Source organism: Maylandia zebra, linkage group LG8, assembly GCF_041146795.1.
Source record: "Maylandia zebra isolate NMK-2024a linkage group LG8, Mzebra_GT3a, whole genome shotgun sequence".
Classification (NCBI taxonomy): domain Eukaryota; kingdom Metazoa; phylum Chordata; class Actinopteri; order Cichliformes; family Cichlidae; genus Maylandia; species Maylandia zebra.
Window position 1 is genome coordinate 26,082,575 of NC_135174.1, and position 11,350 is coordinate 26,093,924.

The 11,350-nt window shown below is 40.5% G+C and overlaps 1 protein-coding gene across 1 annotated transcript; it reads right to left on the bottom strand.

The window, feature by feature from the left end:
• Nucleotides 1-1,598: 1,598 nt before the first annotated feature.
• Nucleotides 1,599-11,007, bottom strand: pdk2a (pyruvate dehydrogenase kinase 2a). The gene is made up of 11 exons (XM_004556797.6): nt 10,780-11,007; nt 9,978-10,119; nt 9,366-9,437; nt 9,043-9,227; nt 7,543-7,632; nt 7,379-7,456; nt 6,841-6,917; nt 6,656-6,754; nt 3,668-3,778; nt 3,222-3,335; nt 1,599-3,027 (listed from the first exon to the last, which is right to left on the bottom strand). Exons 1-11 carry the CDS (start codon nt 10,895-10,897, stop codon nt 2,884-2,886), a joined length of 1,230 nt encoding a protein of 409 aa, XP_004556854.1. The 5' UTR covers nt 10,898-11,007; the 3' UTR covers nt 1,599-2,883.
• Nucleotides 11,008-11,350: the final 343 nt, after the last annotated feature.

An 11,350-nucleotide genomic window follows, 5' to 3' on the forward strand; every position in this document is an offset into this window, starting at 1 on the left:
AGCGCAGTCAGTGGGTTTGGGGGTTTCAGAATCTCGTCTCTGCTTTTTGCAGATGATGTGGTCCTGTTGGCTTCAGTGATCAATGACCTGGGGCAGCTTGCACTAGAACACTTTTCATCCAGGTGTGGATCAGTCTGGATTAGAATTTGCACCTCCAAATCTGGTTCTCAGCCTGAAAAGGCTGGATCGTCCACTCTGGGTCAGGTACAACTTTCCATGGAGAGTTTAAGCATCTTGGGGTTGCTTCCTAAGTTAGCAGAGAGAGGAATGGGAGACTAACAGCCAGACCGGTCTGTCGTGATGAAGTGAGAGCAGAGTGTAAAAGTGAAGCTGTGAGGTCTGCATTTCTACTCATGAGCTCTGAGTAGTGATTGAAAGAATGAGACTGCAGATGCAAGCAGCGGAAATGAGTTTCCTCCAAAGGGTGTCTGTACTCAGCCTTAGAGATAGGGTGAGGAACTGAGCTGCTACTCCTCCACATCAAAAGGAGCCAGCTGAGGTGTTTCAGGCATGTAATGAGTGCCAATCGAGCACATGCTGGAAGAGATTACATCTCTGGGATGGATAGTTATTTATTTATTTAGATCATTTTATACAGGGGGTGAAAATTACCCTGATTGGTTTCATCATATAAATACAACACAAGTAATGTTTACTTGAAATTACTGATAATTAAGTGATAGCACAATCACAGGATAATAAATATGCTTGTAAGTGGTAATGTTGATTAAGTTGTATTAATGAAAAGTTTAATTTTTGGTTTCTACAAATATGACCACTGACCTTGAGGTCGTGGTCACTCAAATTAAAACACATGCAAGATTTGTATGAATTTTAAAATCCAACATTGCCTCGTCCTTGAGTTATCGAATTCAAAAGCTTGGATGTCCATGCTGCCCCATCAGCCTTTTACAGCTTAAGGGGTAAAAAAGTCAGTTTTTGACTCTAGAATTTAGAACAAGCATCTCTAAGTGACCTTTAAAGCACAGCCATTACTGAACATGTTAAATGTATACTGCCTCTCACCCTCTTGAAAAAGAAAGCGAGCAGAAGCCAGCTATTATTAGAACTCCCTTTAGGCTTTTATCCTTTGGCTGCATGAGTCTCACACTCCCCACATATCCAGCAACCACAAGCCCACATCTTAGTCCGTTTACTCGAACATGACCTCTGTCTTATTGGGCTCCGAGCCGAGAGCTACTAAACCAGTGTGTTCCTTCTTGTCACTTCCCGGCAAAATAGTGGTGTAACTCTTTGTACCCCGAGGCAGTGAAAGCAGCTGAGTGGAAATAACTAGACGTAAAGTCCTGATCGGTCACGTACGTGGTGAGATTTCTTTGGCGCATGAGGGTCACGTGGTGGAATGTCTACAGGGTAGAGTTACTGAACTTGACCTCATCTCCATCTTTAGAGGAGACCCGGTGACACCGGGCGGCAAAACTCTACTTTTGTTTCTTTCCCTAATCACTTCTCCTTTCATCCCCCACAGCTGTAATCAGCTGCACCCTAGGGACCATCCACTGATTGATATAATCACTTCTGTACGCTTAATTAACCGACTGCAGATGACATTAAAATAAAAAAATAGAACAGAAGAGTAACACTTTAAACTGTTTGCTGTTTTATTGTCATTTGGATCACATTTACAGTATTTACAATATTTTCAGCTGCAAAAAAGTGTAGCTATAAAAACAATTCTGTACATACTGTATGATTAAGATGGATTTAAATCATTTAAAAAAAAAAAAACAAAAAAAAACAACAACACACACACACACACACACACACACACACACACACACACACAACAACAACAACAAAACATAACTGTTCATATGCAACAGGGCATTTTGTTCTCATATGGCACATTACAACAAAAGATCTGCCCCTGCCTTGCTGGATCACAAGATGGTAGAGAGTTTAAACACGACATCCGATGAAGTTTAATAACAATTGCCTCCATTGAACTGTCACAAAGCATTAAACCACCCACCAAGGCAGGCAAACGATACTGTAGCTTACTGTTGTACGTCAGAGAGAACCGCGTGTCCTGTAGATTATATCATGTACTGTTCTTTTCACTGCAATTAATGCAAAACAACACCCAGAAAGAGAGTGGATTACATTCAGCCTGGTCCACAAAAAACTGATGTTAGTGGGAATACTGCGATTACATTTTTTTTTAAAGAAAAAAGAAATGCATGCACAAAACTTGCTCAGAGTCAAACATTTGTTCAAATTTACACACGAAACAGCATTACAGTACAGCAGAAATGTAACAATGTGCAACACCAGTATTAGTTTAAATACTTCAAGTATTCGAATAAAGTGATCCTTTGGGTGAAATTGCTGTGATAAGGCTGAACAACAGGCGCTTCCTGTTAACTGAACACCTCCACATGTCCCTTATTAAACAGCTGTAAAGACTTTTAATAGAAAAGTCTTCAACAGCATTACTGTATGAAATCAGTCATAATCTACGTTTTTAAAATCACCCGCAACATGCTGCATTATCCCCGGCCGCCCGTCTCTTCCTCGAGGACGTCACCTCACACTCTCGACCGATACCGAGTGTAGTTCAGCAACACTGGAGCGACTTCACCAAAGTCTGAGAGGTGATTGTAATGCATTTCCTGTTAGTAGCCATTTCTGATGTGTGCATTTTCTCATGAAAAGGATAACGGATGCAGAAAGCATTAACGAGCTACTGCTAAAAAAAAAAAAACAGGCTGAAATTAAAAAGGCTACTTATGTCTGCTCTAGTCTGAAGAGGATTCTCAGAGTGAAAAAAAACAAAGTCTGGTTCCCATCTTGTTGGCAGAAGATGATACGGGATATGAAGACGTATTCTGGAGGCTTCATTGTACTGCCCAGAAGAGGTTTTCACTTGGTCACCTTATAGCTGCTCAGATCTAGCGGCTCTTTGCTGGGTACACACCAGTCGTCAGCCTCTTGGCTCATTTTGTAGTTCTTCAGAGCAGTTTTGTTGTACACTGGCAGCCTTTCGATGGAGTCTGTGGACAGCGCCTGGAGGGACAAGACGACAGGATGTAATTACAAATGTCCTGTCTTACCTACACCAGTTCCACAGGTCTGCAGAGTCGGTTTTGTGTTTAACAAAAGGCATGGCACAGGGCAGCTTCTATTTGTTATGCGCTCCAGACTTTCAAACTGCCGGCTTCTTGTCACAGTTTCATGCATGATCACCCTGCCTGGCTCACCTTCAAGTAGATGACAGCGTCTGTGCCATAGCCCTCCATGGAGTAGAGCTGCAAGTCCCCCTGGAAGTACTTGGCGTAGAGACGAGAAATGGGCAGACCGTAGCCGAAGCCAGCCTGTACAGAGAGACGAGGGAGATCAAGGGTTTAAGAAGGCTTTGTTCTGTCACACTGAAAGCAGCACTGCTCATCCATGGAACAAACAGATCTTTTGTCAAGTTTGTATTGTGACTGAAGGTCAATGGCTTTTTCAGAAAAACAACAATATTAGTCCAGTGCTTCAAACTTTAAATGACTAAGTAAGCAACAAAACGCTTGGAGGCTATAAAGAAAGGCAACCAAAGAGAATGTGGTGCTCATAACGGCACCCTTTAGACCTGCTGAATAAACAGTTTGTTGTTTGTGCAAAGCTGTTAATGATCGACTTCTTAGGCTTTACTTTTACTTACCAGTGGAGGCCGTTTCTGGTCTCCTATTTGTGGAGCCGGAGCAGTAGAGTACATGTAGCTGAAAAGGTTCTCAATCCTACGAAATGGGACACCGCCACCCTTGTCGCTCACCTACAGCACAGCACGGGCAGGGGGTAAAAATAGAGAATGATGTGAGGTGCTTGGACAGAGCTGAAGAGAGACGGGCCTGCCTGTCATGAACACTCGGCTTCAATATAAGGGTGGAAGCCGAGTGTCTTATGTTTGTGTCTAATTTCAAGTGCAGATTCTGCCATTTAATTCACAAACTGTTAAAGACCAATAAGTTTTTGTTTATTATAGTATGTCACTTATAGTCAAGCTAGTCGGGCACAAGAAGCCTCGACAGTGTTTTGTTGACACATGGGCATAAAGTCAAGATTTATAGGCTCTGTGAGTATGAATGCACACAGCCCATGGTGCTAATCTTATCAGAGCTTAGTAGCTCTGCGTGCCAGTAGGCACTGTGCTTAATTGAGGGTGAAGTCATTACATAACATGTTTAGAGAAAGCGCTGGGTGGACATGACAAAAGGAGAGGTAAGTTTAGCTTTGAAATCAGATGCACGCTTTGTACCGTGTGGGATATCCCCTGTATTATTAATGCAATAAATACTAAATGGGTGCAACGACAGCAATAAACAGGATCAGTGTGGTGAAATAATTTTGCCTTTACAAGCTTCATTAACCTTGCTTTATATGTGCTTGTTCACAAAAATAAAAACCACCTACGCTCCTGTTGACTCCTACAGGCAATTTAAACCCTTTAATCCAGCTGCTGTTAATATGTTAGAACACTATGGGAGGAAACTCCTTGAAGTAACCTGCATGAATGCATGTAGAACAAGACCAAGTTCACATCAAGGATGTCGTTTGATCTTTCGCTTTCCCACCACATTAAGGATGTTATCTGAATCCAGAGTGGGGCTGAACACAGGTATGCTGTGCAGATTTGAGCACTTTTTAATCATTTAATTTTGAGGTACTGAGTTACTATTAAAAATTTCTGGATTTACCAAATATACCCATAAAATTGGTCCAATTTATGCACCCCTGAAATCACACCATTTCCCCCCCAGTGCCAGTGATCCATTTAGATCATTTTGATCTGAGGTGCCCAATTTTGGGGATCATAGGTGCCGAGACGCCTGCCTTTGCTTGCACCTAAATGACACTTACTCAGAGGTTCCTACCAGACTGGCCCAGTCACCAGTAGTTCACCTGGAAGACGTCCATTTGTCTACACAAACTTAAAAACAACTCGCCATGATGCAGTGAAACTGAAATGTGGGACAAACCAGAAATGGAGATTACTTTTACTTTGAAGGCAAACCCCTGCAACCAAAACATTTCAAAAGGTGCAACTTTTACTCAGAAGTTTTGTGTTGCACGTTTTCAAGCTTCACTGCAGCTCAGAACGTAAATGGCGAGTGTTTGCAAAAAAGTTGACATCAATCTGATGCACGCTCAATCATCCAACCCTGAAAACTAGACTGAAACTAGCACTACTGACTAACAATGGGCTGTGAGGTGAGTTTCTTCATCATTAATATGCAAATTTTCATGCCTTTAGATCAATGACAGTGAGTACCATTTTAACCAAACTTCTCTGCGAGTGGTACTCATGACCATTACCCAATGACAATTGATCAATGGTCATGAAAATTTGCATATTAATGATCAGGAACTGACCCCACAGCCCATTGTTAGTCATGGTACTTGTTTCAGTCATCACGCAAATGTGTTGTTTATAAGGTTGGGGAAACGTTTCTCCCACTGAAAACGCTACGTCCAGATGAACAGAATTAACTTTTGGGGCAATCATAAGGAGGCCAAACGCTGGTCAGCTGGTTGGGGAATGCACATTTTACCTGGAGGCCTGGTGTTTTAACCCTTTAAGACCTACCATAGAACCAATTCCACCAGAGCTTATCTTATATTTTTACATGCTGTAGTGCCATTTTTGGGAGTATTTCAAGTTGCTATACATCAATACAACCATTATAGCCTAAGTTTTAATGATATGCATGCATTAAGTGCATAGTAATTACATAAATTGCAAAGAAGTGCAAGGAAAAAAATAAATAAATAAAATTGAAAATCATTTTTGTTTTTTTAACATATATTTCTAGTTAGAGAAATTTAAGAGGCTTATCCCTCAAAACTGTAAATACAAAAAAGTTGCACAAACTAGTTTCCCACCACAGGAAATTTATTTTGAGTGTCTTCATAGTTTTATTTTTGAAATACACCAATTTCTATACACTGCAGGAAAAACGAAAATAAATATTATAGTGCAAATTTGCAAAAAAGCAGCATCTGCATCAAAATAAACTATTTCCAGCAGTGCAATATGTGTCCTAAGCATCCCAGAAACGACACAGAAAGTCAAACATAACTTTTAACAACACCAGTATAGGCTCATGAGGCCTTGATGGTAAAAAAAAAACTACATTTCTGCGAAAGTGACGTCACTTCCGGTTTCGGGCAGGACATGGCGGACATGTGATAGTTCACGCTAATGGACGTAGGAAGTGTTACAAACAGCTGATCGGATCGGCAAAGCGTTTTTCTGGAATATTATGTTTTTATTGCTGCAAGTGATTTTTATGCAGTTTTTGCAAAGATATGTGTGGAAGGAAACTGTGACCTAGGACAAGCTGATGGCATAAGATGTAAGTACAACTCCTCTGGAATCATATGCAAAAAAAATTATTGTGCTAGCTCACGTGGTTGCAGAGCTACCGGGATTTAAAAATAGTTAGGCAAAACGGAGCGTGCCCGCTCAGACCGGTTTTAAAGGGTTAAATAGGATTTTTTATTTATTTTTCTTATTATTTCTTTTTAAACTCTGAGCAATCTGTACAATCACCATCTCCAGAATCGAGCAACTGACAACAACCAGTCTACATGGAGGAAAATTGGAGGTCAGGATGAATTGTCCCTTTATTTTTTTAAGATTGCAACTCACCTTAATCGTCAAATCTTCATCCCCAAGAGAGACCATGACTTTAATAGGTGGAAGGTTCCTGCTGCTCTCATGAGTCTCTATCGTGGCCCTCATAGCATTCTATAAATATTTAAGACAAAATAAATTTTCAAGATGTTCAGGAATATTGAGTTGAACATGCACATATTCAAAACTGGGTCTCCTACCTTGAAGAGCTCAAACAGCATGTGATAAAGGTGAGATGGCACATAAACAATCGTTACTGGATGATTTGTCTTCTTCACTGCACAGAAGGAAAAAAAAGAAGTATTTATTCTATCCACTTCATTTACAATTCATTATTCTAACCACTCATGGATGATTTCCATTAGTGGCAATTACTCTGCTGCACTCTGGTTTTACGCTTTGTGAGGATGGAGAGGAAAAGGTCTGTGTGTCAATACTGCCTGATGTGGTCAGCTAGGCCCGCTTAGCCATCAAATCAGACTCTCTGCTATATTTAGAGCCCTCTCGGATCCATCATGCTCTCTTACATAAAACCACTCATACTGTGCATACATACTGGAGGCCCGGGGTCTATTTGTGCTTTACTGAAACCACTTCATTGCACTGCAATGACTTTTACCCTTGAGGCTGTTTGCATGATTACCTTAAAAGATTTTTCACACCTGGGTAAATTTAACGCTAAAGGGTCAATATGGGCCGCAGGACAGACTTCCAGAATTCCTAAATTCTGTAACTTACGATTCATCTCCTGAAGTATCACATCAGGGGCACAGAGGTAGTACTGATCACAAAGCATCTTGGCACTTCCAAAGGCATCTGTGAATATAAAGGGAGAGCATGTCACCGAAAACAAAAAACAAAGGGACAAACAAAATTCAGATTCAACCATATTGTATATTTACCCTGGACTACATCTCCAACTTTACAGTGAGGATCAATGCTTCCAATGGTGTTTGGGTGAACCGGATTGGTGGTACCGTCAAAAATCAGGGCTGTAGAAATAAGAAAACAGTGAATCTTCTGCAAACGGACCACTGAGATACACGTTTAACTAAAAACTACAAATACTATACACAGCTTGGTTTTGATGCAAAGATAATGAAGAAGTACAACTATTTTCTGTTGTTTTAATAGTGCTACTTATTAATACATATATTAGAAAAAAAACTCAAAGGGGGTCATATTATGTTCATGCCAGCTCTATAATATAACTGTTATACTCTAGTAGATCAGCTTTGCATGATTCACAGCTCAAAATAATCCTTATTTATCTTATTATCAGCCTTGATGCAACCCCTCAGCCCATTTTTTATGAAACATAAATTATATACAGCTTGTATATTATGCGTATCTGGGACACCCATATATCCCCTTTCTTTGATATCATAAAGACTGAAGAAGAGCTGAACTGTGTTGAACACAGTGATTACTTAGAACATATGGTGCCCTTATTATTTGAAACATTGGCTGTGTTTACTATGATCATTTACCACCACAACAGCATATAAATGACAGAAAATGAAAAACACGCATCAAGTCAGACACTTGGGAACACATGCTAAAAATACCACTGAGGAGCACAATATGCTGCTATGAGATGCAGAAACCTGCATACGTGTTAAAAGTGTTTCTCAAGAAGAGTTGTGCAGTTAATAAAGCATAAATGCTTTCCTTTACGCAACAGTGATTTTGAAAATCTAAACTATCAGATCAGTGATATGCATCACCTGTCTTTGTTCCACATGGCTGATGATACCTCCACAAGCTCTCAATAACAAAACAGAAGTCTGAAGAGCATAACATCATGCCAGAGCAACCATCTGCTGTTGACATGGGAGTGTTATCAGCACTTGTCACAGGGACAACAGGCAAAAAGAAGGAAAATGGGGCGTATCAGTCGGAAAAATGTAAAGCCATTCACTCTTTTGCCTAAAACAGAAAAATGTGAGCAATTTTGCTTTCAGAATTCTGCTCCAAATGGGAGGCTTGCGGCACCAAATCCATCCATGTGATGACTCATCAGTACATTTACATCAGCTTGTAATTGTGCAATGAACGCTGCATCATATACAAGCACAGCAGTCGGTGCAGCATTTCTTCTTTTCGGTGCCTAAGTTTGTGTGGAGCCCATTAAGACTGTAATTTGTTTAAAAGCCCACACAGAATGAAATGGTCAAAAGATTAAACACGGCAGAATCAAATTAGATTTTCATAAGCTTTTTCATAACCTGATCAGAAGAAAAGAAATTCTAGCATGTAAACAATTTAAGCTAATTTCTAGCTGGCCATGCTCTTCATGTGATGATTCCCTGACGGCATTCAATGATATCCAACAACAACACACTGACAATAAAGGTACGGTGAATTAAAATAAATAAATAAAAAATTCAAATGTTACTCACTGTGCTGGTTGATGAGCATCCGGATTGAGATGCGGCTCATGTAGAAGCGATCCAGAAAGTACTGGATGTTCTGGTTGGTGGCCACATCCTGGGGGAAGGCCTCTTTGTATTCTATGACACCCTGGGCCATGGTGGGCACCACATCATTGTGTCTGTTTCTGATGGTAACTAAGGTATCAACAAACCTGGGGAGGAATGACAAAGACATCCTGCATCAGGGGTTTGGGCAGTATCACATTGAAAGGGATGAAGGCACTTGGGAGAACACAAAGGTCATGTTTCATTACAAAACATGAAAACACCCATAAGAATGAGAAACTTACTCTCCAAGGACTTTGTGATCATCAGGATTCTTGTCCAGGAACTCAAGGAGCTCCATTAAACTCTGGACATACCTGAAAATATAAGTTAAAACATGTTAACATGTGCTGCAAAATACAAGAGAAACTGCTAAGTCCTCAATTCTTTAAGAAAAACTTTGTTTATGGCACATATACAGATCACAGCCCACTCCTCATAAAGGGAAACAGCAGAAACGGCAGCCTTGAAAACAACAGTCACGTGACATGTGAGGAGAAACTAGGGTAAAGTTCAACTCTAACGTCTCCGCCTCACACTCACCAGCGCAGCCCTAGTTGGAAGGAGTACAGCTTGGTCAGATAGGGGGCTTTGTAATTCTGAGCACGATGGGGGGGGGGGGGGGGATAAACTGGCAATAAACAAGTCAACAGCTGTGACTGTGACTAGACAGAAGATAAAAGCTGGCATCAAATATGCTTCTTAAAACACTGGAGGCTGACAGACACTAACTGTAATAAGCTGCTCTTTTGTTTTAGAAAATGTTTCTGCTGAATAAATACATTTACAATATAAAAAGCAACTAAATACATTTGATTACTTGGATCATATTAATCAATAAACCCCATTCAACTTACCAGCCCTGCACCATTTTCACAGATGGAGTTGTGAGCAGTTTGTCAGGGAGCAAGTTAATCTCCTTCATGATATTTGAGAGCCTTACTGGAAGCTCCTGCCTCAGAAAAGCAAAGGACGTCTTTTCACAGGCATTAATGGAACCTGAATTGGGGACAAACAGATGTACTGACTAGATGATCCGGAGAAAAATACTCATTCAGAAGTTTTTTTAATGTCTTAAATGTTAGTAAGAAGGACTTTGTGCGAATTTGAGACATTTAGAGAAATTTTTTTTTTGAACTGCTGACTGGAATAAACAACTGTATGCATAACGGTGGGTAATTTTTAAACTAACTTTAATCCAACAAAATTAAAGTCAGATGGATAAAAAAAACAAAAACAATAACAGCGATAATAATAACAACAATAATAATAATAACAACAATAATAGAAAATTAATATTCGCATGTTAACATCTGTGTCGAGACTTGCAATCCCTTTGCACAAAACGCGTGATAGTCTGCACATCATAAAGTCTTTATTAGCAGTTCATAGTGGTGAGAAAATTAAAAACATATACTATAATGCACACAGTGATAGGCCCACGTCTGACGCAACACTAGCAAAAATGAGCACCATGTTTCTGCAAACACTGCAGAGCAGATGCAGAGCCGTGCAAGCATGCATGGCCACGGGACATTTGGTCACGAAACGGTGGTACATCTGTGGTCACGTCTTCGCAGCTGACGCCACATAGGTCACGTATCCCCCCATTGTCACAAAAACAAACCAGCAACAACATTAGCGAGGATCAATACTCACCGAAATCGAGAAACTGCTTCATGGAGAGGGGTGAAGGAGAGAATTTCGAGAAATGCTCGATGTGTTGCGGCGCGCTGGCCACGGCGGCGTTTTTCATGATAAACCGAACGAACTTCATTGTTGCTCTGTGAGGTCCCGAGTCTACTCAGAAACAGGTTCCAAAGCTAAGCTACTCCAAACCACTGAAGGTGTTTTCATGCTGTAGTATGAAAACAAGGGAGGCAGCAGCGGAGATGTAGGATTCTCCAGCCAATGGGAGTGTGGGAATTCTAATTTACTCTCCAGGCTGGCCAATCAGAAGAGGAGGAGGCGGGCTTAGTGAGTTTGGGTTCTTCCACTCTAGCAAACTCAGAGGCCCAACTTTCGAAATTCTTCCTAAATTCTTCCTCAGTTCCCCAAGCTGAACTAATATATAAATAAATTAACACGTTTATCAAGTGGTTTTAGTCATAAAAACGCTAACACAAACACAATAAACAACAATAAACCCTAAACTAATATTAATCCTCTTCTGGAAGCCATGCTTACTGCTTGTTGGCCATCTTTGCAATGCTTACAAGCCCCTGAATAG